The following is a 27,895-nucleotide window of genomic DNA, read 5'->3' as shown; positions in this document are numbered from 1 at the left end:
GAAACACTTGAGAAAACCATCTGTATGTGCCATATGCCAATAAAACAGTGACATTCAACAGTGAATCAGCATTTGACTCTAAACAAGAGTCACTTTGTCCTAACTGGAGTTTTCAAACGTCAATTGCGGGGCATGAGCACAAAGTCAAGGCGTACCTTTAAGCACGACAAGGTAAAATACCAAAACAAGAAATATTCTTCAATCCAGCACAACCTAAATATTTGACTACATCAGTTGGTGGTCAATTGGTTGTAAAAAGTGAAACTGAGCATTGAGGTGTAAATGATGTCAATGACAGTAGGTCCACTCATGACCAGCGTCTTCTTCAGGCAGACAAGAGCTGCTCTTCCAAGTTTGTAAGGCATCTTTATTCAAGCTGGTACCATATATACAACAATACTTTGCTGATGGGCAGGACAACAATATTAATGGACTACATTCAAATGCCATTCACTCAACATATTCAGTTCAAATATAATCATGACAGCGAAGTCACTGCTAATGTATGAAAACGGTGGAATAATTACCATATTAAAAATTCCTGAACAAAGATTTCAGTTTAATCAAGATATCTTATGAAAACATTTCATACATCTATATGAATGACTTTACATTAGAACGGAGAAGGTCTGACAGCACCCTCTGCTGTCCACTGTCGTGTTTCATTTGGGTACAGAGCAATCAGACCAGTGCATAGACCCTCAGAGAGCACGTCTAGCTGTAGAAATCAGTTTGAAATGAAACACTAGTTGTCATCTTCATCCATTCATACAAGTTGTGCATTAAAATGCCAGGTTAGTTCCAAAATCATCTTGCCTTTCTAAAGAAAAGCTGGTCTCCAATGGCAACAGAGGGCGGTGTTAATGAACAGCGCTCTCTTCAGTGTGAGAACTGGAGTGCTGTTTTCAGGCCCATTCAGGTCCATAGGGATCCAGGTTTTTATCACAACATTGGCCTCAGCAGGCAGAGCAAAGCAAACCAGGGCTTCCTTCAGCCTTCTCTGACTTTGGCAGCGAGGGCAGAGTTCTCCTGTCGGATAGCTTTGTAGTCATCCAGAATCCTCTCCAGGTTAGCCACAGTTTTACTACTGTTTTCTGTCTCAATCTGTGGACAATTCAAGACGCCATTGAATAATGTGCTTTGTTGTACAGTAAATCTCTAAATGTGTTGCTGCATTAAAAAAAACAAAAAACATCACATCACATCAATTCCATTACTTTGTCCAGTACAGTGATACGGCAGGTTCAAGACATGTTTGGTCTAGCTTAGAACAAAGACGGAAATCTTTGGAATTCTGGTATACAGCGGTTGAGGAATAGAATTTGGAGAGGGAGCTAAAAGTTCAAAGTTGGACAGCTGATGATTCCAAATTCAGACCCTTAATCACATGTTAAAACTATGGGCATTTAATGGACAGGAGTGGAAAAAAAAGTTTTCAAAAAATGTACCATATCAGAGATTTTATCTAATGTCTATGTAATACAACAGGACAGATATGTTCTTTAGCCCTTGTGCCTCACTAGGAACCACTTTAACATTTTTGAATGTGTTAATCTATGGCATAAATGTTGGAAAGGGTGTGATTTTAATTGATGTATTGCATGAAAAACAATGTTGTTGCTAATCATCGTCATAACCCAGAACGTAAAACTAAATATTTCTATTTCCCCCCTAGCGTTTAGTATATGGAAGTAATTCAATTTGGTGTTTTTTTTATAACAACACACATAGTGTAAACAAACTAGCATGTAAAGGTTTAATAATCCGCAAAACCATTAGTATTTGGTAGTAATGATCAGAACGGAAGTTGGTTAAAAGATTTAACTACATGTGAGTGGAATATAACATTTATATCAAATGTTTTGGCAGTTTTTAACACAGACATCTTTGTGCTCCAAGGACAGAGCAACTTTTTTTAATATGATGCACAAGGGTTAAGTCCTATTAGCAGCAACCAAGAAACTAATGGTGAGGAAACGGTCTAAAAAGGACCCCTCCTACTCTGAGACACTGGCTGGATATTGTTGAAGAGCTTTGTGATATGGAAAGAGTTATATGACAAATGGGAAAATTGTCTGCTTATAAAACCCATCACAAAGACACTACTAAAACCTTTGTAAGTGCGATTCTTCCAGTTGTAGCAGTATGTTGGCAATTACTTTGGTGTTTCTACTATAACAGCAAAAGTTATTTGTCTTTCTATATTTGTTAAATACAAATTATATATGTCAACAAGATGGCCTTTGATGGTCTGCTCACAGTCTTAACGCTAAGCTAGGCTAACCACATCCTAAAGCTTCGTCTGTACTGGACACAAAGATGAAAGTGATATTGATCTTCTCATCTGACTCTAAAGTGTTAGAGTCTACGTAGTGATGAACAGGAAATCCTACCTGCTCCTCTAGATCTCGAATCTCTCTCAAGATTGTACCGGTGTCCTCGATGGTTTGGATCAACTGATTACAGTTCTATCGAAGAAAGAAAGATTGAAACATGTAACACATTCTCTGATAGGAGCAACGGATAAGAAGAAAGTCAGACAAACATGATGACCTACTTCATGCAGGGCAGCCAGGTACTTGTAGGATTTGCGTACAGATTCATCTTTTTTGGCGTCCTTCAAATAACAAAAAAAATGAAAATGAATTAAAACATTAAAAATAGGTTCGACAAAGAACACACTTATGTATTGAAAACAACCATTTTGACGATCTTCAGGATTAAAGAGCACACATGCTGGTTCTTTTGTAATGAAATTAACTTCCATTCACCAAATAAAGATAAAGCACGTGAATGTAACAAGTGCTGATAAAATACACTCGGCTACCTTGAAGACCAGCTCATCAGTGACGGCAAAGGTCCGGTCCAGTTTTCCCGTCAGGCTGTTGATTTCTTTCTGGAGCTCCTTAGTGTCTGACAAAATCTGCAAGGAAAGGGAGCACAGTGGTGATGAGGGAACGTAACAGCTGATTCACAGCACATACTTACAGCTCAGACCCACTGACACACAGCATCACTGACATGAATTGATTTCCCTTCAAAATGTTGCTGTTTTAGGTGCTGGTTCCTGGCCATTAAGGATTTTACACACAGAACTGTTGTGTTTGTCGTGAATACTTAAGGCATCAACCAATCATGTTGTGTGGAACAGACATATTTAAATCATACGATATAGCGTACCACAACAGGAAGGCTCTGTGGTCCGAGCCAAGACGACAAACTTTATTAGTCCTTTCAACCAAGAACAGACCAGATCCAGCCATTGTGTTCTTACATTTCACAAAAAAAAGCCCTCGACATAAACACTGGATTCTAAAGGAGCTCAAATTCACTCAACATAGAAACTCAATAAAATATCAAACAGTAGCTCAGGCTAAACAACAGGGGGAATCAGTATGTCTCACGGATTGACAGTGATCCATTACACCACTATGTGCAGAGGACTGATTTTCTCACTGACTGCATAGAAATCAAAGTCCTCCTGTCTGCTGACAAGCAGAATCTATTAAAACTAACTATGAATTGTCTTGCTTACCTAATGTATTAGTTATGTCTTTTAATTTGCTAGAACATATACCTTAGTAATTTCCTCCTTCTGCTTCTTGATATTGCTGACAATCTCTAGGATCCTCTGAGTGTACGCTGACCGAGAAGCGTCCTGAGGAAGATTTTCTAACTCCGTTACCTACGTTGGAAGAAAACAGACACAAAAAAAGACAGTGACACACACAATCAGCACATTCAGCACAATGCCAAAACACAACTGATAATGCAGCGTAATTAACGTTCAAACAAGCATGTGTCAAGTGCTAGAAAAGTAACTGAAAGTTCTTTGCTAGTTTTCAAAAGAATGTAAATTCAGTTCATCACCAGTTGTTTGTAGATTTCTTCCTTCTTCTTGGCCTCCTCTGTAGACACACGGATCCTATCATGCAGAGACTTGATTTCAGACAGCTTTCTGGATGACTCCAGCTGAGGAAAATGGAGACAAATGATCAGAAACATGCCTAAACTGGAGCAAATGAGGACACAAATTTGATGAAAGGCACCACTTACATCTTGGCTGCTGCAGATTTCTTTGAGTCTGCGGTGCTCGTCGATGAGTGGAGCGCGGTGCTTCTCCCACTGAGAGGCCAGGTTCACCACCCGCTTAGCGCTGGCCTCCACCAGAGCCTGAGAGAAGAAACATACAGGTTTCCACCACATGCGAGTGCCCTACTGGGTTTGATAACTGGTCCCCAGCCAGGAGTTTTTCAGAGGTCTCACTCAGCCCTCCTACCTGAAGCTCCAGCAGGTTGTTGTCTGCGTCCGGCAGCAGGTCAATTGTTTTCTTTTTCACCTGCATCTTCTCCACGTTTTCAGAGTTCCCCAGATCTCTCTGCTTCAGCTCATTCAGCACCTGGACATATAACACATCACACATATTAGACAATAAATCAAATAAATCAGTGCAAACTCCTTTCACTTAAAGGAGAGTGCACCTCTAAATCAAAAATACACATTTCCTTCTACCTGTAGTGCGATTTATCAATCTACTTTTGGCGTGAGCTGCATAGTGTTGGAGATATAGGCTTAAGAGATGTCTGCCTTCTCTCCACTATAATGGGACTAGATGGTGCTCAGCTTGTGCCAAAAAAACACATTTGAAAAACTCAAAAGCAAGGCATCTTTTCAGAAATCATGACCCAGTTACTCAATTTAATCCACATACCCTGTTAGGAGCCGTTTCATGTAGGAACTAGTTTCTTTAATCATTGTTTCTGCATGAAACTGATCATCAAAGGTTTTGACCAGTTTCTGACTGGTGTGTGTTCGAGTGAATGCTCAGACTAACATTTGGAAGCCAGAATCTGATCAAGATATATAACAAACAACAGCATATATCCAACATTTGCTGACTTAGAAGAGCGCACTGAGGTAACAGCCGGGCCTTTAGCTTACACATCATGTCTAGGCACGTCATAAGCTCTCTGTATGTGTGTGTGTGTGCGCGTGTGTGTGTGTTACCTGTGCATTAGTGACACTCATGTGCTTCATATCTGCTGCTAGCTGGTCAACATCAGTGCAGAGCTGCTGGAACTGCTGCTGGAGGGAAAGCTGCTCCTCCTGCTGACGGAGCTGGATATCACTCTCTGACTGATGGCCAGAGGGGATGGAGGGGCTGGTTACTGCTGCCGCCTGCTGCTGCTAGGGGGACGGACAGACACACAGTCACACAGTCACACATACACACAGACACACACTGCAGTTAGAGAACAGGCGCTTAAGTCTTACTGTAGAGATATTTGTTTTTAACCATGCAGTGAGGCGTGGTCCTCACCTGTGTGAAGGTGAACTTCTGTGTGTGGGTGAAGTGGGTGCCCTTGGTCAGGATGTGGTCGGAGGGGGCGGAGCCTTTAAAGGCCTGCAGTAGCTCAGAGAGGTCAGAGGCGGAGCGGGGACCAACAAAGGCACTTTCGGCAGAGGGCAGTGCAGCAGAACGGAGCTGCTCCTCGATGCGTTTACGCAGCCGGGTCAGTTTCCTGGAGCGATACTCCTGATCAACAATAAGACAGGCTCATTAAACATGGTCTGTTAGAAACATGTTCATCAGCACTACAGCCTATGCTCGGTGTAGAGTCTCCAACATGTGCCAACAACATGTGGCAAACACTGTAACCTTTAATGTATATAAAGGCAGAGCAAGTGGTTTCTACCGTACACGTCCCACAGGACCGACTGTGTCACTTTTATGACCACAAAGACACATTTACAGTTACTAGACTCCCTGATACCAATGGAATCAAGTGATTATACAAAGCTGTGTGCAGAACATTTTACAGCAAGGAGAGAAGGCAGGACTAGCGACCCAAGAAAAAGCTCACATCAACACAGAGTTCCAGCACATCCTTACCTAAAAGACAGGTGTGTGTGAAAAGATTGGATGGATACTGCAGTGCAAAATCACAAGGCACAAAATAGTGCTACTGTAATTAGTGTTATCGAATTAATAATAAATAGTGTAATAGTGATAATAGAAATACTTCTAATCAGCCTATGTATCATTTTTTTAATTTAATCGATTAAGTTTACATAGAGAAAGACATAGAGTGTTAACAGTTTATACAGATTATACTGAAGTTACCATGTGAGCTATTACATTGTAAAACACCCTGTTAAGTGTTTTACACCTAGCCTGTAACTGCTTTTATTGGAGAACCTACACTATTTCACACATGCAGTTTGATCTCATAACAGGACAAATGTCTTGCTGTTGCCAGGCATCTGCGTGACTGAATCGACTGTCAAATCCCCTTTTCACTTTTTTTCACTATTTAAAGACACATGTTATAGCAATAGCAGACAGAGCTGTGTGAAAAGGAAATGAGGATTTGTACTTGTGGCGTGAGGCGAGACAAAAGTCCCTGACTGTTCCACTCGTTGTCCCACTCCTGAGCAGCACTCAGCTCAGCCGTGTGCTGCTCAAGTATGGACGCCACCACAGAGGCATGATGGGAAGGCTGGGCGGTCACAGGAGGAAGAATGTCTCGCTGGTAGTCCTTCACCTCTGAAATCACAGCACAGACATATGATTTCATCAGACACCCGAGGGTGAACTGAACAGTAACACATCTGTGAAGAACTGTCAGCGTATATTTTAGAGCTGTGCTCTCTCCGCGCACAATCACCACGAAAACAGTCCACTTGTCTCAGATCACGTTCCTGCAATAAACCATTGAAGATGATGAAACTACCTGAAACCAATATTTTATCTACATACTATAATTATGGGAGTTCTTAAAACTCTGTTCCACAAACAGGTTAATACTCATAAGCAAAGTTGCTGCAAATTTTGACACTTTAGACCCCCTCAATGACAACAACAAAAGTCAGCGTGGCCATGGTGAAACCAGAGAATAATATGGACGTATAAAATCTGGACGTATAAAATCTGGACTCTCTGTGACATCAGCCGCAGGTTTCTAAAGAGCCGCTGTGAAGCTCAAAGTTGCTCTGGTCTTCGCCATCTTGGCAGTGTCGACACACAGTCTATCACACGGCTCAGCTATAAATGGGCAAAGAGGTGGAGAGTTGGCAGAGCAGACAGCCAGCAGCGAGCCACCTGAGCGAGCACCCGCCTGTCACCCAAAGAGGCCACGCCCTCAATTATGCCCAACTTTAAGTCTTAACAAAATCTAAACGGGTGAGTTATTTAAGAATTCATCCCTCGTACAGTTGTTTTGAACATGACATTAGCTAAAGAGACCAAAACCGTTTTTTGTACCAGGCTGTTCACACATATTTCTGCTGTATCGACGGTAAATAAAGAGGACGTAGTCGTCGTGACATCACCCATTGGTTTTTTGACTGATATTATGAAGCCTTAAATTCAGCATTTCGGCAGTTGCAATCTTGGATTTTGTCCACCACCATCTTCTTTTTTTTAACCAGTGAACCAAAGTTACCATATTTGAACTGAGAAGGAGTGACCCTGTATACGCATCTGGTAGGGTAGCGACCTGTCAATCACAATGTAGCCCCGCTCTAAAGCATACCCTGCTTTATGGTCTATTTGACTCTAAATGGACCATCATTTACTAAATGAACATCATGCTGTATTGAAGAAGACTTGAAACTAGAGATTGAGACCATAAACTCATGTTTACAATGTTTACTGAGGGGATAAATCAAGAGAGAAGTAGAGTCATTTTCTCATAGACTTCTATACAACCAGAGGAGTCGCCCCCTGATGGACAGTAGAGACAGCAGCATTAAGACATTTTCGTATTGGCTTCACTTTTTAGACTTGGAGGTTGCCGTCTGATTTTAACATGGAGGTATATGGGGATTGATTCGCTTTTGGAGCCAGCCTTAAGTGGCAGTTTGAGGAATTGCAGTTTTTGGCACTTCGACCATGGCTTCAATTTTCAACACCAGAGGTTGCTGCTTGGGTGAAACAGGAAACTCATCAGATCAATGAAATCATGCAGCATTTGCTGATTTGCAGAAGGAGGCCTACCTTTCAGCTGATTCTTTCCTTGACCTTTAGTGCAGTGTGGCAAACTGAGAGGCTGGACGTGGAAGCTGTGCAATGCTCCTGGACTCTGAACAGGAAAATATCAATAACATGTCAGAAAGCAACAGACTCTGTCTTGACAGGTTACAGGTTATAATAAACAAGTTAATATCATGCATCCAGAGGCTGATAGGGTTCCGCTGCATTAAGCCTATAGTCACCCAACATAAATATGAGTTAAAATGACGAAGAAAATATTACGTGCCTCACAGCTTTCTTTGGTTCGGTTACATATGTGTACTATAGAGTTAGGAAGCTGTATAATATAATAAATATGCAAAGTATTTTTGCCGCTGTAAATTTCCATTTAAAAATGTCAGGATAATTCAGTGTTAGAGCAGAAATAGATTATTAAATGCCAGTTTGTATTTATTTATTACATTTCTGAGAAATACCATTATGTCCATGTTTGGTATGGCAGATGACTATCAATACTACAATACCCATGAACCTCTGCTGTGTTATTTATCGATTGGAGTTGTATTGTCCAGTGATTTTTTGACCGCTAACCGCCAAACTATGGGCTCCAATTTTGACAGATTAGATAAACAGACAGATGTGCCTGGATCAGCCACTCTCTCGGTCCTGTTGCTGATAGTCTTGACACATCCCCTGTTTTTTTTTTATGTATGCATGTATGTAACGCAGTTTTCAGACATAAAATGTAACTTTAAAAAGAGTCTACTTGTGTTTCACAGTGCAGTGGCAGTCTGCAGTTAGGAGGCAGCCAGGGAACAACCAACTGGGCTTTGATTGCAGCAGCGATGGCTCTCTGGAGGACCACTGATTTACCTACAGGAAGAGGAGACACACTTGGATGAGTCTTCAATAAGTGGTAAGTCATGACAAAATGCCTTGTCATGCCAACATCCGTAGAGCTGACAGCAACATTTCCTAATTTCTGTTTCTTAATGTTTTCCTTCATGGTACAATGTTTTCTTTGAAACCTCCCAACATGAAACAGTGCAGTTTTCTGGGCTGGAGTTAGATGACTGATTTCTTATATGAGACTGACTGGTCACACTAAAATCAACCTGTACATTACGCTCATTATTATCTATTATGATATACTTATCTATACTATATTATATTATACTATACTATACAGGGACCCATATGCTTAACAGACCATAACAGTTACAAGAAGACCCTGCACACTGTTCATAACTTGCCACTGATACAACCATGTTTGTTTCTCAGCTACATGCCAGATCAAAATGTTGTCTGTCCATATTCTGGTCCATGTCAACCATGTTTTGTTGACCCCCCAAGAAATTGGTACACTGTACAACAAAAGCTGCTCACTTGTCTAGCTGCCATCTTTGTTTGGGTAAAGATGGATAACATTCTACTTGAGGATTATGACTTACAGTCTAGTTGTTAAACAACTTGCTGAAACAACCATTGAGTTTATTTGCAGTTATTCTAGATAAAGGGTACTTATTTCTGTGAATTAAATGTAGTCATTAGTGCAAAAGTATTATATTACATTATAGCTACAAACCAGGATTATAGTATGTATTTTAGGTTAGGGCAACAATTACAGCGCATGTAATAATACATGTACTATATTTCTTCCTCTCTAAGGACAGGTGACATAAAACTGTGTGGAGGACGTAGACTGGTGCTCTCTTTACCTGTCGGCTGGTCTGAGGCCTCTGCACTTTCTCTGGGCAGCTTCTCCACCAGGAACATGAGCAGGGAGCGGATCTCTGGCTCATTGCTGTACAGAAAAGTCTGGTAGCCTATCTCTCCTTTATAACCAATGTCCTACAAACCAATAGTTTGACATATTAGGAATACTGTTGAGGAACTACAGGCAGTGATATGGTGATTTAATTGAGCACTAATACGGACACATCTGAACTTCGCCCACAACTACATGCACTTCTAATTTAGCGTCCTATCCTGGAAAGTGCTCTACAAATAAACTGTATTATATATACACTTCCTGGTCAAAAACAAAAGAGAAAAATGAAAGACTTTTCATTGAAAAAAACATTAGAGTTCACACACTTTATTTCAAGATAACATTTCATTTAACAAAAAACCTTAATTCAAGCTCCACTTAAAGGCTTTTTACCAGGGCTTTCAGCCACATTTCATGGTCTTCCTCTGTGGATGTACCATTATTATTATTATTATTAGTCACATTACTATTACTATTCCCTCTACCATTACGCATATTAGCTTTGCTTCCACCCTGAAGCCCTTTTTGCTTTCTCGCCTCCCAGGTTTCCACGAATCGTTGTGGTCCCTGGACCGTGGTCGTGCCTCCTGCTGTGACCCGGCTGACACCCACTGCTACTTCCATTATTATTATTAGTCACATTACTAATACTATTCCCTATATCATTATTTTAATTCCACTATAGTCATTGCTGCTTTTATAAGTAGTCTTAATTTTTTCCTTCGCTACTCTGCTTACTACTCTGATTATATGAATCATTTATGTCATATACATTGAATGTGTTGTATCTCTGTTATGCTGTTCATTCTGTACACATGACATCTATTGCATTCTGTCCATCCTGGGAGAAGGATCCCTCCTCTGTCGTTCTCCCATAGGTTTCTTCCTTTTTTCTCCCTGTTAAAGGTTTTTTAGGGGAGTTTTTCCTGTGCCGATGTGAGGGAAGGACAGAGGATGTCGCATGTGTACAGATTGTAAAGCCCTCTGAGGATAAATTTGGAATTTGTGATTTTGGGCTATACAAAATAAACTGAATTGAATTGAATGTAGTTGGCTCAGTTTGTCAGTTATTTACAACTGAGCAAATTCCATCTAATGGCAAAGACCATGCGATGTGCCTGAAAGCTCCAGAACAACCTAGTTAGTGGACATGGAGTTTTAAAACTACTGTTTCCGAGTTCAGGAATAAGCAACATTCTTGCTTGAATGTATTAATATTAAAATGAATATCTATCTTTATTGTAATCCCTCTTTAGGCCATTGAATGACATCATGTCAGTCTAATAATAATAAATAACTATGTGTGTACACTGGAAGAGCTGCATACATCTGTTCATCATATATTGTTCATTAGTCTTTCTGGTTCAAACACTTACTAAAAAGGGTCTAATAAAGTCATTTCATCCTGAATAAGTTATGGCAATAACTCAGAGGTGTCTTACCTGACAGGCCTGTGCCAGGCTCATGCCCACCCTGAAGCGGGCAGACATGCCCGGGGGGAGGGACGTGGGCAGCGGGCTGCCCAGGCCCGGGTCGATCACCCGGATACATCGGACCACCGCCTCGACGATGAGCTCGCTGCTGAACTGTTTGACACTGGTCGTCTCCTCGCTCAGCTCTCTGCGGGTCACACATTCAACAATAAGGTACTGCCAGGTACACCAGTAGCGTTAGTTCACAACCTTTGCCTCACATCACTCAGTCACGTGATGGGCTGGCAGCGCTTCGTCCACTAACGCTACGTGAACGCGCTCCGCCTGACAGCATGCTGCTAACCGACAAACTTGATCCCGTGACATTTAAACAACTCGTGGTTCAAGCTGGAATTGTACACAATTAACATAAAGATGCTGATACTTACGTGCCGACTTGTTTGAGGGCGTGAATCAAAATTCTGTCAACTTCTTCCATCGCTGAAGTTTTTCTGTCGATATTCTAGCTAGCAGACGGGATAAGGGCAGAGCATCTGATGCTAGCTAGGCTACGTATTCACATCAAGTTAGCTCGTGTTAGTGAGCGACTCCCACGGACGAAAGCAGGCTAGAAGACTAGCTTCCATCTTCTGTGAGCTAACTTAGGAACTAGCTACTTTTTAATTAGCAAGGCTGCCACTCGTGACTTCCCCATAGTGATGCTCCGGTGTGTTAGCTCCGTGCTACAAACACGCGTTTTGCTATGAAAGTGAGCGATAGTTCAGCACAGAGATCGACCCTGACCCGGGCTGTCCGCTACAAACGGAGCAAATCTGACATTTGTGCGGCTTTTTTTCAGTGTGGAAATGAAGTAATAAGGGGAACTGAGCAGTGGTATTCTGGGAGGTAGAGTTTCGTCTGGGTCTGCGGTGGGTCAAGAACAGGTTTGCAACCGAGCAATCTAGAAATACATTTCCCAGCATGCACCAGAAGCGGCAATCTCATGACCGGAAAGGAGCTGCAGTGCAGGGTGAATGCTTGGTTGCATGGTTAGGGATTGGGATCGGAAATGGACTGTCAAATGTGGGGTCATTTACATCAGCTGATCTTATTTTCTTCTCCAAGTAAACCTGATGCAGTACTACGTGACGTCAAATGTTACCTGAAGAAAAAGTATTTTTTTTTTTGACCTGCTTTTCAGTAAACTTCACTTGTTTTTCTTCATTTGCAAAATACGATTTGGATTTAAAAACTGCAGCCTGGAAAAGAAAAAAAATACATTTGTCTGAATTTGTAATGTAGCAAACCCTTTTTTATTGTGGGCTAGAAATAAGCATATTACCTTTTGGCAAAACTATGCTGCCCACAAAGATTTTTTTTTTTTTTTTTGGTTTACAGGTTTACATGAATTCTATTTTTCAACTTCAAGTCAAATATCTATGATTACGCCTGAAGATGCGTTTAAGACTGTGTTGGCACGGATACCATCTTAACCCTCAATACTTTGGGAGTTAAGAGAAACTTTTAAAGGCAAGACATAAAACAGTAAACATTACATTACAGTCATTTAGCAGACGCTTTTATCCAAAGCGACTTACAATCAGTAGTATATTACATATCATTCACCCATTCACACACTGATGACAGGGCTACCATGCAAGGTGCCACCATCAGACTCTAACTAATAAACACAAGTATTTGCCACCTTTTGTCTACAGAGTTTGACTTTTCAACAGCCACCTCTAATCCTCAAGGCCTCCAACCGAGAGGATGAGGAGAGGCAAGGTGCATGCCTCTCCTCTGTCAACAGGCTCTTCGTTTACAGTTTGGTCTTTGCATTTCATTTGACACCCATGATTAATCCGATTAATTCGTTTTTAAACTAACAAACACGTCTGTTTTTTTATAGGAATTATTTGCTTTTTTATTTTATTTGTCTTGGTTGCATTTTTGTGCAGTTTTGTCAAATTCAGTTCAGTAGGGTCATGGTTCTGTGGACGTGGGTAAGTCCATCCAGCCCGGTCCTGGTCCCCTTCAGGGAGCCTAAAGGGGATGATAGAAAGACGAGGGCAGCAGTGCTGATGGACACACTACACACACTGTAGGTCTACTGAAGAAGGACTATGTGACCCACATGTGTCAGGGGCCCCCTCTTGGGCTTGAATGCGTTTTGCTACCACGTGTCCTTTGTGTGGATGTCCAGTAGAGGGCGGTAATGCGTTTCTAAATCCCGTGTAAAAGAAAGCAGAAGAAGATCACCAAATAACAGCAACTCGGCTACTGCTACCTGCTGCCCCCCCCTCCCCCCACCATCACCCCCCAATCATGTCATCGATCACCGTGTCGGTGTCGAAGGGAAACTAAACTCACGACAACCACCCTGTTCCGAAACGGAGTCTTTACGATGGCAGGCGAGGAGGAGAGGGGGTGGTCCGTGTCAAAGTCAAGGTAGGATGGCTGCAACATATAGTCCGCTAGTGAGCTACCAAACAACCCGTTATCGCGTTTGTTGGGTTGTCTGCTCAGTGTTTGCTAGCTGTCGATCAAACACACGTTGTAGTGCTGAACGGTGACTTAAACCGGGACACTGGCGGTAGAGCGGTGTGTGTGTGTGTGTGTGTGTGTGTGTGTGTGTGTGAGGAGAGACCGTCTCTGCCGCGGATCGATACATATTGTTTATGTCCACAGTGTTGTGGCTGGACGTTGTTTGGGCAGCTTGAAGCGGGTATAATTCATTCTATGTATGACTTTATTTAGTCTGTAACGGCTAGCTGTAACTGACACTGACAATTATTTATTCAAACCATGATTAAAAACACAACATCAACAGCCACCTAACGCTAGACCCGTGGCAGAGAACCCATACAGACTTGGCTGACGTCACCTGCCTGCTCAGCAAATGCGTGCGCGTGTGCACGCGACAGTACTACGTGACGTCAAATGTTACCTGAAGAAAAAGTATTTTTTTTTTTTGACCTGCTTTTCAGTAAACTTCACTTGTTTTTCTTCATTTGCAAAATACGATTTTGATTTTTTTTAAAAAAATCCTCATAAGACATTCTGCAGACAGTGCTTTGCAGCTGTTTTAATAATTGTGTCATTATGTTAGTCAGAATTCTATTGTGATTATATAAAAATATCATTTCCACGTCGACACATTTATGTGGTCCAAATTAACAATTTAAGCAATTTTAACTCATTTTGTTTTTTTAAACAAAATGAGTTAAGTTATGAGTCTAAGTGGGGTTTAATGTCGTGTGTGACATCAGCTCTGTTATTTTATATGTGGTGTGTATATATATATGTATATGTGTGGTGTGTGTGTGTGTATATATATATATATCTCTCTGTGTGTGAGTGAGTGAGTGAGTGAGTGAGTGATTGATTTAGATTAGAGTCTGATGAGCAGCCTCTATGAGTTGTCTGAAGACTAGGGAGGTGCTATGTTTATTCAAGTCCCTATACATTTACCATAAATTGATATCTGAAAATATATTTTTTATCATCATTGTGTTTATTTCAACCATGTCACCCAGCCCTACTTAAACAGACAGCATGTATTGATTATGTAGTGCATTTGACATATACTGAAAGTCTCAGCATGCAGATTAAAACGGCTCAAGTGCAGGACATCAATTCTTGTCTACTAACTGCTAAAATACTATATTTTGTTGCCACCTCCCAAAATGTTTCCCCACAGTATCATGTTTTTTTTTCTTCCACATTCTGCTTCTCAGAAATGTGATGGGGTGCTTCCTGTGGAGTTCCGCTCCTTTGCTGTTGATCCTCAGATAACATCGCTGGAGGTCCTGCAGCACATCCTCATCAGGGCCTTTGATTTGAACGGGTAAGAATCGTCACTTCAGCTACACACTGTTGCAAAGACGAATAATGCGTGTCAGCATTTTCTTCTTTTTCGTCATTCAAACTAGGAAGCGGAATTTCGGGATCAGCTACCTGTCTCGAGATCGGAGTGGTGCTGAAATGTTTCTTTCTCTGCTTTCCGACGGGGACTTGGATGTTGCATTTCTCAGTGCTGCCAAACCATATCTGCAGCTCAAGATGGACATAAAACCTTCAGAAGACAGTAAGAATGCCAGTGTATCCTTGGATGGATATTTGGAGAGAATGACAATAAACCTTTACATTTATTAAAGTATAGGTTCACAGTTTTTCAAGTCTGGTTAGATGCCTGACATATATGTGTTTAACACAAGCTGAAGAGTTTTAAACTTTTTGTCTTACAATATAAAATACATCAGTAAATACCCCTCTGGTGAATTTAGAATCTTTTACGTGTCTTTAAAAAGGCGGTTGCTAACAAGTGTCTAAATGAGTCTTCTTAACATCCTCACACAGACTAGGTTGCCTTCATAGCCTTGTTGTGTATAGTTAAAAAAGTTAGCTCCTTTGCTCAAATAACTCTTTGCCAAAGTGTTTTGTATTGTCTTAAAGCGGTCTTAACCTAAGACACTAACTTTGACTGTCTGAGTTAATCAGATCAAATGAGAATCCCCCAAAGTGACAGTGTTTTTAGAGTGAAGTCCACTCTTTGTGTTACTGTCCAGGAACTACAGACCAGGGAAACACAAAAAGTGGTGTAATACATACACATACTTTGGAATACATTTTTACACAGAACAAGGAACATGGAGTTTGTCCTCTGTAATGTAAAATTGTCTTGAGAAATATTGAACCTATCCTTTAAGTTAGAAGTTTAAGATAGAAGTAGACCTTAAATACATGAATTAAGTCAGGTTCTTTTTCTTCAACTGCAGGTCCCGTTATGGAGGACTGGGATATCATAAGCCCCAAAGACGTGATTGGCTCTGAGCAGCTTCTCGCAGAGAGGACTAGGTCTTTGGCAAATGCGGCTCTTCCCTTCACCCAGTCTCTACTGTCCCAGGTTCCTTCACCTTCTTCAACCCTCCGTATACCGTCTCTTTTACCTTCTATCTTCTGTGAGCCAGGGTCTTAGTGTACTCGCTTGTTTCACTTATTCAGGTGGGCCGAACCCTGTCCAAAGTCCAGCAAGCCTTCAGCTGGTCTTATGGGGAAGAGATCAAGCCTTTCAAGCCCCCTCTGAGCGACGCAGAGTTTCACAATTATCTCAATGGACAGGGCCAGTTGACGCGCCCTGAGGAACTCCGACTGCGCATCTACCATGGTGGTGTGGAGCCTTCACTGCGCAAGGTAGAGTACCTGGATTTTTATTAACCTACAAAGTACCAATCCCATGTTCTGCAGAGTCCAAAAAAACCCAGAGTTGGCGATTTTGATTCATGTTAAATCCTAATTGTGATTCCTGACATAGAACTTCAGTAAGAAGAGAACCAAAGTGTGTTGTAAGCAGGAAGCACCTTCATTTTCAGTAGACTTAGCTGCTACTTATATTGTTTGTCATAAATTATGATTTGACCGGGTTTTCCCCTCTAAGTGCCCTGTTCTCTGCCTGTGTTCATGCACACACAACATGTGCCAATTGAAATTATATTTACATATCATATATTGATATATAACATCATATCATTTCTATTTTATGACTGTTGTTAATCACTTGAGGATTGGATTAACTGGTGCATTGTGTGCTGTGGTGGTAGGTTGTTTGGCGGTACCTCCTGAACGTCTACCCTGACGGACTGACTGGACAGGAAAGAATGGACTACATGAAGAGGAAGACGAGGGAGTACGACCAGCTGAAGAGCGAGTGGACAGCCCGGGTCAGCCACGAGGATCTTGAATTTATCCGTGGAAATGTTCTCAAAGACGTCCTGAGGACAGACCGGGCTCATCCATACTATGCAGGGTCAGAGGACAGTCCACATTTGACTGCCCTCACCGACCTGCTCACCACTTTTGCCATCACACATCCACAGGTTTGTATATGTTTTATAGTTTGTTTTAAAAATATGAATCTGCTTATTAAATTGACCGAATGAATGTAGAGGTTGTCAAAGAGGCGCCTCACATGGGGGGGGAGCGGGATATTTTGCATACAGGGGCTCTAAAAAAATACACATATTTTTAGATTCAGTGTGACTTACACTTTCTCAGGATATCGGATGTTCATTGCAAATAAACTTCCATAAATCAGAATAGAAATCATAGAAAAAAGAAGAGGCTCTATATAACGTAATCCAGTGAGAGTTGCCTGTACACCCATGAGTACACTGCAAACAGGAACTAGTAAGACCTGATATAGAAAAAAAACTAAGCAGATTTGTTCCTCCCGACAACAGGAACCTCTATGCATCATGGGAGACCTAAACTTCTAGTGGCAAAGTAACATTAATGCCGCATTTCCATTGCATGTTATGTTCTGCTTTGGTTTGCCATTGGCAAAAGTTGTGGATAGTACCTGGTACTTTTTTTGTTATCATCTCGGTCGAGGTTCGCATCGAGCTGAGCTGATACTCAAAGGTGGAGTTAATATACTGCAGACCACTGATTGGTCCAAGAGAATCTGCACCAGCACATCACGGGACATCCTGTCCAAACCCGCCATCTTTAAGTGGCCAAGCTGCTGACCAAGGACGTTCCCCTGTTTGGTTGGCAATTAAAGGATCCAGCTAGAGAATACGAGAGAACGCACTGTTTGTGTTTCACGCTGCGTCACTATGACGATCAGCTAAGAATCCTGCAACATTAAGGGGTACTATCTGCAGTGAAAAACAAAGTCAAGAAAAGTACCAGGTAACGAAAGGGAGTGGAGTCGAGCAGAGCCTTACCATGCCGTGGAAATTCTGCAAAAGAAAGTTTATAAAAAAACATTCAAAAGTTCAAAGTGCTTACGATTATTTGATATGATCATAACAAAGACACACCCACAAATATGAATACAGATTGTCATTAACAGCAGTGATGCAGTACTAGGGAAACGAGACAAAAGCGTGGCAGAGATTAATGGCATCATTTATGCTGAAAGACATGATGGCCTTGTTACAAATACAAAGGTTTGTTGGTCCTCATGTGCAGAGGTGGTTTTAAATGCATACACATTCTAAAGCAGAAGAAGAGATTGATAAATCCCATACTTTGTATAGTGAGCGTATGCATGATAAATGAGGCCCCTGGTCTACCCTTCACCCTCAAGACTTCGGTTAATGTTTTCTTTGTAAACTGCAGACTAAAGTAACTTTGTGGACGTGTTGTTTTTCAGATATCGTACTGTCAAGGTATGAGTGACATTGCCTCCCCTATACTTGCGGTAATGGACAATGAGGCACATGCCTTCATTTGCTTCTCTGGCATCATGAAACGCCTGGAGGGGAACTTCCGGCCTGACGGGCAGCTCATGTCTGTTAAGTTCCAGCATCTAAAGCTGCTCCTGCAGTACTCGGATCCCGAATTCTACTCCTACCTGGTGTCCCGAGGAGCTGACGACCTGTTCTTCTGTTACCGCTGGCTGCTTCTGGAGCTCAAGCGTGAGTTCGCGTTTGACGATGCTTTGAGGATGCTCGAGGTTACTTGGAGCTCTCTGCCCCCAGATCCTCCTGAAACTGAGGTGGAGCTTCTGGGACCACCAGTGGAAACCGATGAAACCATGTCCCGCAGAGACGATGAAAAGACAGTTGACAATAACCCGGGAGATGATAAGATACAGAAAGAGAAGCAGCGTAGACGACATATGCTGAGGCCTTCAAGAGAAGAACCAGATATGAGCAGCAATGCTGCCATAGAAGGAAAAGACGGAAGCAATGTAGGCGCTGTAAAGGAGAGCGAGGGAGGTGGATATGATGTTCCTCAAGTGACCACAGAAAAGGCAGATATGCAGGCTCCTCCTTTTGAGAGGAAAACTAGTTTCGGGGAGTTTAAATACTATACTGCCCGAAATGAAGACAGCTTTCATATGGTGGATGCTGAACAGCGACAGGGTTTGGGGTCTCCAAAGTCCGTAACAGGTATCCCGCGGCGCCAGTCCACCGTTGACAGTGAGGAGGACACAGGAGAGAGAACACCTCTCATAAAAAACTGTGACAATGGTTTCTCTCTGATGTCATCGCCTCCTCTCTTTTCTAGTGGCCTACCGATCTGGAAAACCGGCCCCTCTGTGTCTCCCACATCTCCACCTTCATCCTCCAGCTGGCCAGGTGCCTCTCCAGGCTCTCCTCCGAAATCCACATCCTTGTCCACACCCAATGGAAGTGAGGCCTTCCCAAGAACTATCACAAAAGTATTGACCTCCTCTGCCCAAATGCTCAGCAGTACAGGGATTAACTCGCCCAAGACCCCCACTGTGAAGACGTCAGTTGCGTCTCCCACCCACAATCGATCCCTGCTCTCTTCACCCATTTTGTCCTTTGGAAGAGGCCCCTCGCTTTCTGGCAGCAGGTCGTCGCCCAGCACCACAGCTAACACTCCCAGTTCTTTGAAAGCTGAGACCACCAGCATCAAACCGTGTTCCCTGCCGCCCCCGCAAGAGTTCGGCAAAGGCAATCCCTTCATGCTGTTCCTGTGCCTGTCCATCCTGCTGGAGCACCGAGACCACATCATCAAGAACAGCTTGGATTACAATGAGCTGGCCATGCACTTTGATCGCCTCGTGCGGCGCCACAACCTGAGCAGGGTGCTGCAGCGGGCCAAGGCCTTATTTGCAGACTACCTGCAGAGTGAAGTGTGGGACTCGGAAGAAGGGGACGAGGTGAGCTCGGACTCCCCGACAACAGTGAGCGCTGGTCAACAGTCCCCGTCTTCAAGCATCTCTGCCAGGCCCATTTACAGCCCCTTGGCATCGCCCCCACCATCGTCTCCCAACTCAACCTATAACCTGGCCACCACCATACCCTCCCCAACAGCTCCACTTTTCCTGTCTCCCACTTCCTGATTCCATCATGCATCCTGGCCTCCCATCCTCAGTGAAGCCCTCAGTAGACTGTAGCCCATTGGAGATGTAGACCAACCTCTCGTGGACAGCCCTCCACATTAAATTGGGCCGTTAATGATTTTCTCATTATGTGAATGCCTGAATACGTATGTATATTCCTTATGTCTGTAATCCTATTTACGTTTAATTGTTTTCTTCCACCCTTCAGGTTTAGCCATCTTGTTGTCTGTCTTTGAAAGGGAGTGAGAGAGCTTCATTTATCATCATATCTTGCTGATGCATGAAATGTTAAACCCTGTGATTCTGGCGTCTGACGGTCAGACAGTTTGGCTGATTTGCCGGAACCTACGAAAGTTAAGCCGCTTGGTGCATTTAGCCTTTGTTGTCCTTTTATAAACTTTGTTTACAAGCTCCTGTTCTGTCCAATAAGCCACACACGTGTCTTAACTAAAGCATTCATGTTAAGTTAGTTATAAACATAACGGATATCATATAAATCCAGATTTATTGTCAGCGTGTCTCAATGTAAACTGATGACAACACTTGGAAACAAGACGAGGTCAGCAGACAGTGTTCTTCTCTAACCTTCCTGGCCCAGCCTGTCACCATGAACCTTAAAGGCTGAATCAACACTACATTCACATAGTGTAACACAACCAAGAGAGTGTTGAGGTCACAAATGGGGTGAACGTTGCCCCAATAAGTGGTGTTTTGCCTTTCACAGCAATATGAAACCTCTGCTGTGCACTGTGACGTACCTGAACAATTCAACCCTTAGAGAGAAGTAGAGCTGTTGTACTGTCTAATACTTGAACAGGAAAGAGGGACGAGACCTCTGGTAGAAAGAGAAACTACGTTGACATGACGCTTACTTAAAAACTGGTTTGGGAAAAGTACCAAATATTTAAAGGGCAAACCCACTGGTGTTACACAGGAAGTCCTACTCACCCTGTGAAAAGAGACTTTGTGAAGTCTCTTAGGAGTGGTGTGATTGCTTACAAAGTAAATAGAACGATACGATTAGTTAAGAGATTTGCCTTGAACTGCATGAATTGACACAAGGACATATTTATGTTTCAACCTGTTCATACTCATTCCAGGGCTACTTCATAGACAAAGAGAGAAAAGAGGAAAAAGAGAGTGCAGGAAATAACTGAAAGAGCTACATTTCCTGGGTTCATCCAGAGGCTCATCCCACAGAAGTTATCCATGCGTCCCTTGCTAGCTTACAGCTAACATTTGTATGTTTGTCAGTAAATTGGCAGTTTTTGGGCGAATAAACACAGAGCGTATAAACGGCCCAGCACTCAAACTAAAAGGGGTTTGGTTTGGAGCTTGACCCAGTTACTTAAAGTCACTGCAATGTGCCTCTGCAAAAAAAATATGTCACTCACATGTCCTGCAATTTTATGAGAGTGCAATACTGGATCACAAATACATCATACCTTGCCTAAAGCTGTTTGGGACCCGCGTTGTCGGCTGGATTTTTCCTATTACTCTACTGCTTCTGGACTTGGTGGCATCGTAGGATACCCAGAGATCAAAACAGAACAATGTTGCAGTGACTTTTATTTTCCACCACTTCTACATTCATAGAGTTTATGTTTTATGCTGTAGATGAGCCAAAATGAATCAACGTCTCCTCTTTAACCTGTCATCGTGGTGCTATGAGCTTGATATTCTGGTCATTTCAGTCAACTTTCTAAAGTTTTAATGTTGCTTAAATGCTTAAATTGCTTAATGCTTCAGTAAAAAAGTGTTTCAACAATTATTATTCTTCCCCCCAAGTGCACCATGGGTAAGGTGAGGTAAAGAGGACATGTGGGACAGAAGCTAAACTCACCACATCAGAGATTTTGGGTTATTGCAATGGTTACGTATTGATGATAAGTTCACATTGGCGGTTTGATATGAAATGTTTTATTATTGTTTTGTTTTTCCAACTTTGGATTTGACTCAGCCAATCACAACTGAGGACTTCCAACGCCTGTTTTGCGAAGTCAGACTCCCGAGGAGCAGAGACTGTTCATGAAGTAATGAAACTAACCATGTGACACTAAGAGGGTGTGTGGATGCAGTACTGTAGAGATCATTTGGTGGTGGTCTCCATTGTACAGATACCATTCTGGTAATAAACCGTATGTGCTGGACTCGTACATTTGGAGTAGTAAAGTAAGTACTGTACAGTATTTAATGCTTTATTGGGTCATTATTCAGAGATGTTTCATTTTAGCACTTTGGTTATTGCTGTTTCCCAAAGACTGTCTTTTTGTTTTGTTTTCTGTGTTATGATTAATATATTTACCATCATTTTTTTTTTTTTTGTCTGATAGACATTTGAAAAAGGAATCTGATGTGATGCCACTTGAAAAAAAAAATCATGCAACATTTCGGCAGAAAAGTGCCTCTTGTTTAAAGCCTTGATTTATATTTTGGTTAATGCTCTTAACATCTGTCTACATAGTGTCATCGCGGGCTGGTTAAACAGCCAGTAATAGGGCTGAGGGATGATTGGTCGACAGACTTTGGCTGGGCTCAGGGCGGAGAGCTGTGACTGACCTCTGATTGATTTCAACCGGAGTACGAATGGATTGTTTCAGTGATTGCATGCATGGCGTTCACTGCAAAGGAAAGGCTACGTTTAACCATTAAGAAATATCACAGCATCTAACCAAATTCTATAGAATACTACATGATTGTTATCTTACTGTCTCGCCAACATTTTTGGAAAGCCAATGATTTTCTGCTTGTAAACAAGTAAAAGTTGGTGTGTCTGTTTTTTTTAAAGATTTCAAAGTAAAAACACACAAGCTACTGAGCCAAAATTAGGATATACAAAGTCTTAAAAAAATTAGATGGATTAAATAAATTATGAGATACTTAATCTAAATGTTAACATACTCTGTCAAAAATATGATAATATATTAATAAATTATAACTTCAAATACTATTAAAACTAAATATCTGAATTTGCTACAATGCACTACCTACAATAAGTGTATATTTGTTATTCCTAACTTTTAAGGTTCTCTAGCATTAGTATAGGAGTGAAGGTGTATTACTTGTGTAAAGATATAGTGATGTAATATCTACCTGAGCAGAGAGTGAAGCCAGGAAGGGGAGATGTTCCGAGCGCCTCAGTTGTATGTTTAATTTATTCCAAACAAAGCAGACATCCGTCTTGGCTCCTATAAAATGTCCTTTTGCTTACCACTGTAGTGGACATCATGCATCCAAAGGGTTGATCCTGTGTTTCATTTGTGTAATTAAAAAGGCTGAAGAGTTGTCCTCAAATGCTAAAGATTCATACAAATTCAAATTGAAACATAAGAAATCCACCAGTCAGCAATGGTATGCTAATGTTGAACAATAATACTAGTTTTTGTTTGTCTGTTTCTGTTTAATGAATGAACATTTTGACAAGACTCAGCCTTATTTGTTGTGCGCTATGATATGGATTACATTAATGTAGATTGGGACACAGGGCATGGCTGTAGCACCGCAGAGAGAATGGGAAATCATTCATAAACAGTTATGTGTTAATGAATCTTGAGATGCACCTCCTGATTTTGTGATAGTCCCCCCCGAGTCCCCAAATTTTCTCCGAGCTCATTGTGACATGGGACACCAGATCAAAGTCAGGGAATGTATGTTAATATTGTCTCATTTGTTTATTTGCTTTTCAGAGCATTGTTTACCTGTAAGACTTTATTCATGGTTTTGAGTGGCCTATATTCTATATTCTATATTCTCAGTAGTCTGTAATGCAGAAGGCTGAACAGGAAGTGGGATGACTCCACCTCCAATTGGGAAACCCCTCTTTGACAAGTGCTTCAGTTTGAAGCAGAAACTAAAGTAATTCTCATGTCTTTGGAAAGACCCCTATGATTCTTGTGGTTATTACTCTTTGTTTGGGCCTCCTTTTGTATATCAGTATGTAATAGCATATTTAAGAAGATCCGATGTAACTGGACTAGCTGGACTATGAACTAGCAATATGTGCATTTACAAAAACATAAAAAAAAATAAAAAGGTTTGTTTATCCAACTAAATTATATATGTGCACAAAAGTTAAACTTTTTAATCATACAACAATGTTACAGATTGTATATTGGACACAAATAAATAATCAACGCAACCGATCGAGTGAAGGATGATTGTGTTTTTCACCTGACAGAAACGTGCTATGAAAGCTTGACAACAGCGTATGATTTGGAGTCATTGTGACTTGGACTTGGGTCTTATCAAGTCCCTGTTCTGATGAATTGCAATTTGTAACTTGACTTGACAAAATAAAATGACTTGAGACTTGACTTAAAGACATGATGACTTGAATGTGTTCATTTAATGTTTTCAGTTTAAATGTGGACATTTTGTTGAACTGACAGTTCGGTTACAACAAAGACCAACATTTGGAAATAATCCTTCTGGGGACCATGATTATTGTAACATTGTAACATCCTTATTCTTTTAGGATTATATAATTAGGCAGACTTGAGCGAGACCACAACAGTCATCTACCAGGCCATCATGAATGAGACTGAAAACCTGACTAAAGACAGGGATATTGGTCAGTAGCCTACAATATATTCACTGAGTGTAATAATGTCGACTCAGTTTCACCACATACAGTACCAGTCAAAAGTTTGGACACACCTTCTCATTCAACTACTTTGAAGAATCTAAAATATAAAACATATTCTGGTTTGTTGAGCATTTGTTTGTTTACCACATAATTCCATATGTGTTCCTTCATAGTTTGGATGTCTTCAATATTAATCTACAATGTAGAAAGAAATAAAAAATAAAGAAAAACCATTGAATGAGAAGGTGTGTCCAAACTTTTGACTGGTACTGTATATTATATAAAACCATTTAAATGGCGTATCACGTCTACGTCGGCTTCCTCCGGGTGCGTTACCGTCGCCCCCCTCTAGGTGGCAGTAATTCTCCCTTTAACGTTGAGAGGAATTAAGAAGAAGAAGAAGAGGTCTTAAACTTCTGCTTCCGGTTCCGGGTCGCTATTATCCTTCACAAACAGGTGAAATGTTGACCCGACTGTCGCGGTTCGGGCCCGCTTTGCCCCGGTTACTCTCAACTCCACCGGCCCGGTTCGTCTCCCAGTCCAAACCGTCCGGTGCCGCCGGTTCGACCGCCGTGACGGAGCTGTACCCGGCCGCGCAGCAGGCTGGACACAGTGAGGTCAGCCCGTATGTCAAGGTGAGTCTACCATCAGCAAAGAGTCGTACACCGATATCAACAACCCACTAATCAGACACATCTTTATGTGAGTCCAAACAACTGAAGAACAGCCTTTTTATTTATTTTTTTATGTAACAGTGAGTTTGTTAATATTTAGTTCAGGTACAGTTGGCAGCAGAACACAGCCATCCCATAGTGCAGTGGTTCTCAAATGGGGGTACGTGTACCCTTGGGGGTACGTGAAGGCACTCCAGGGGGTACGTGAGATTTTAAAAAAATATATTTAAAATTAGCATCCTTTCAAAAATCCTTTAAAAATAGTTATTTAATAAATATTCAATAAAATATAAGTGTAAGTTCATCAACTGAATTCAATGCAACAATGCAATTTTCAGTGTTTAATAAATCAGACACTGATGGCACAGCGCTGTGTATTACATCTTTTTTTCAACCTAAAATGCTTTGCGCTGGTTAGGGGGTACTTGGCTGAAAAATATTTCACAGGGGGTACATCACTGAAAAGAGGTTGAGAACCACTGCCATAGTGCATGCAGGGCTACACTAGTTTGGTTATGTATATGACTGTAATGTGTTATGCCGATGGATGTTTGCATTATCCAACTGCACAGCATCTTTGAATATTTACATCGAAGATGCAAGTTGTGGTATTTGTACTATTAACATTATGGATTGGTTTTACACTGACACAATGATGTGCAATGCATTATGTGTAATCTTCCTTATTGAAGTCTGCATTCATAGTCTGCAAAAGTGTTCTTTAGTCTCTGCACTCTCAGGGATGGACCTGATTGAGTCAGAGTCTGTTCCATCTCAGCCATGGGACTCTGTAGCTCCTTCACTGTGGCCTCAGATCTATCTCTCTCTCTCTCTCTCACACACACACACACACACACACACACACACACACACACACACACACACACACACACACACCTCTGTTAATCAACCAGGTAGATTCACAGAGGTGTCAGATCGTTCCATTGATTTATGATTGACTTTACGTTAGTCTGAATATATTCAGCACCTTTATAGAAATGTTAACAAACCATCGTAGCCCAATTCACAATAGGCCTTATCTGTAAATAATGGAAAGCGAGAATTTGATCTTTAATCACAACTTTGTTTAAGCATGTGTTATTGAAAACACATACACATGCTAAATACTTTATAAATGAGACCAAATAAATGCTTATGTAGAGTTTTCATTCCTCTCATCAGTTAAACAAACAGAAAGGTTCAAAGGTGTTCTGCAGATATAAAAAGACTGGAAGAAATCTGCACTTTTATTTAGTGACCCGTTTTTAAAATTTCCTGCGACCCACCTTTGTGCCCCAACCCAGTGTTTGGGAATGACTGCTGTAGCTGATGCCCCTCCTCTGTAATTGTCAGAATCCAGATTACCATGGATTTTCCAGTGACCCTGTGGTGGATGAGTGGAACATGAGGCTGGGCTTCTTCTTCGGCATCTCAGTGGCTCTCGTTATCGGAGGAACATTTATCCACTATTTACCGGACCACGGGTGAGTTCTCGGCTCCTCCTCGTCTCAGATCTGCTATGGTTTTTGCTGTCAAGTACGAGATGATGTGTCTCATGCCATGGTGATGGTTCTGCTGAGCCGTGGTTTTCTATTAAAGGACAGGGGGAAGGTGTTATGCTCTTCTTTGTGATGTTATTTTGCTTTTCTTAAATACAGAAAACACTTGACTACATCACCTGACTACATGTTTCAAAAGCTGACTCGGCACTAATCACATGGTCCTGATGAAACAGATAAACTAGTTTTTTGACATTTTTTATACCGAGCACCTGAAGTTGTTTCTTTTTTAAATTAGAATGTTGTTCATTTATTCATGCATTTCAGGTTTTTTTTTGGTGGTCTTCAGCCTCAAGTGGCCACATTACATTACATTACATTACAGTCATTTAGCAGACGCTTTTATCCAAAGCGACTTACAATCAGTAGTATATTACATATCATTCACACACTGATGACAGGCTACCATGCAAGGTGCCACCATCAGACTCTAACTAACATTCATGCAACATCCAGTCCACACCGATGGCAAGCCTTCGGGAGCAACTTGGGGTTAAGTGTCTTGACACATCGACTGCCGAAGCCGGGTATCGAACCACTTACCCTCTGATTGGAGAACTACCTTGCTCTGCACTACACCACAGCCACCCACCCACCAATCAATCGGAGCTTTATTATCATAAATGTTTAGTATTTAAGGTTCCTCATCTCTTCCTCACTCCCTCCTTCTCCCTCTTTGTCCTCCCTCCTTGTGTGTGTTTATTCCAGCATGCGGCAGTGGGCCAGAAGGGAGGCGGAGCGTGTGATCCAGCTGAGAGAGAAGGAGGGTCTTCCTCTCATAGGCGAGAACTACTACGACTCAAACAAGATCGTTCTGACCACAGCTGGAGAGGAGTAGCAAGTCCAAAATCCAGTGGCTCTATTTCATGATTAATGTATTTCACTATAACAGAATAAATGATGTCCTTGTTGAATTGTGTATTTATTATGTGTGGACAATGACCTCTATAAACAGCAGTTTGGGTTTTGTATTAATCTAAGGTAACTGATTGGACACTTGATGCTAACTTCCAGTGTAACAAATAGATACACAACTACTATAAGAAGCTAGGGTTAAAAAATATCTACCTCATGTTTTCACTTTCATAAATGTGT

At 41.6% G+C, this 27,895-nt stretch overlaps 3 protein-coding genes across 4 annotated transcripts; 2 read left to right on the top strand and 1 right to left on the bottom strand.

Moving 5' to 3' along the window:
• Positions 1 to 353: 353 nt before the first annotated feature.
• ccdc22 (coiled-coil domain containing 22) lies at positions 354 to 12,224 on the bottom strand. Of its 2 annotated transcripts, none has more exons than XM_054609118.1 (16): positions 11,608 to 12,224; positions 11,189 to 11,366; positions 9,694 to 9,826; positions 8,742 to 8,848; positions 8,000 to 8,084; positions 6,378 to 6,547; positions 5,321 to 5,536; positions 5,008 to 5,187; positions 4,280 to 4,399; positions 4,057 to 4,173; positions 3,871 to 3,972; positions 3,578 to 3,685; positions 2,828 to 2,923; positions 2,558 to 2,617; positions 2,394 to 2,468; positions 354 to 1,104 (listed from the first exon to the last, which is right to left on the bottom strand). In XM_054609118.1, the coding sequence occupies exons 1-16, from the start codon at positions 11,655 to 11,657 to the stop codon at positions 991 to 993; spliced, it is 1,911 nt and encodes a 636-aa protein (XP_054465093.1). In that variant the 5' UTR covers positions 11,658 to 12,224; the 3' UTR covers positions 354 to 990. The 2 variants fall into 2 exon arrangements, with proteins under 2 accessions (XP_054465093.1, XP_054465094.1); XM_054609119.1 differs by having other exon boundaries at positions 5,008 to 5,184.
• A 1,323-nt stretch (positions 12,225 to 13,547) lies between these two features.
• tbc1d25 (TBC1 domain family, member 25) lies at positions 13,548 to 21,898 on the top strand. Its single transcript, XM_054609852.1, is given in 8 exon segments — positions 13,548 to 13,584; positions 13,587 to 13,606; positions 14,896 to 15,005; positions 15,091 to 15,245; positions 15,937 to 16,064; positions 16,163 to 16,351; positions 16,759 to 17,034; positions 18,318 to 21,898. Coding segments are annotated over 8 exon segments (2,565 nt in total). The 5' UTR covers positions 13,548 to 13,562; the 3' UTR covers positions 19,983 to 21,898.
• Positions 21,899 to 24,971: 3,073 nt separating this feature from the next.
• On the top strand, positions 24,972 to 27,721 carry ndufb11 (NADH:ubiquinone oxidoreductase subunit B11). The gene is made up of 3 exons (XM_054609846.1): positions 24,972 to 25,202; positions 26,595 to 26,725; positions 27,509 to 27,721. Exons 1-3 carry the CDS (start codon positions 25,029 to 25,031, stop codon positions 27,636 to 27,638), a joined length of 435 nt encoding a protein of 144 aa, XP_054465821.1. The 5' UTR covers positions 24,972 to 25,028; the 3' UTR covers positions 27,639 to 27,721.
• Positions 27,722 to 27,895: the final 174 nt, after the last annotated feature.

This window comes from Anoplopoma fimbria, chromosome 12, assembly GCF_027596085.1.
Source record: "Anoplopoma fimbria isolate UVic2021 breed Golden Eagle Sablefish chromosome 12, Afim_UVic_2022, whole genome shotgun sequence".
Taxonomy (NCBI): domain Eukaryota; kingdom Metazoa; phylum Chordata; class Actinopteri; order Perciformes; family Anoplopomatidae; genus Anoplopoma; species Anoplopoma fimbria.
Note: the sequence above shows the minus strand (reverse complement) of the source record. Positions and strands in the feature narration are given on the sequence as shown.

What these genes read in the sequence shown, in the direction of transcription:
- ndufb11 (XM_054609846.1), top strand. Translation starts at nt 25,029, where the DNA reads ATGTTGACCCGACTGTCGCGGTTCGGGCCCGCTTTGCCCCGGTTACTC. An exon ending in AGGTCAGCCCGTATGTCAAG is followed by an intron (nt 25,203 to 26,594) that starts GTGAGTCTACCA and finishes TGTAATTGTCAG; the next exon opens with AATCCAGATTACCATGGATT. An exon ending in CACTATTTACCGGACCACGG is followed by an intron (nt 26,726 to 27,508) that starts GTGAGTTCTCGG and finishes TGTTTATTCCAG; the next exon opens with CATGCGGCAGTGGGCCAGAA.
- ccdc22 (XM_054609118.1), bottom strand. Translation starts at nt 11,657, where the DNA reads ATGGAAGAAGTTGACAGAATTTTGATTCACGCCCTCAAACAAGTCGGC. An exon ending in CTGATGAGCTGGTCTTCAAG is followed by an intron (nt 2,618 to 2,827) that starts GTAGCCGAGTGT and finishes TGTTATTTGAAG; the next exon opens with GACGCCAAAAAAGATGAATC. An exon ending in ACCTGGCTGCCCTGCATGAA is followed by an intron (nt 2,469 to 2,557) that starts GTAGGTCATCAT and finishes TTTCTTCGATAG; the next exon opens with AACTGTAATCAGTTGATCCA.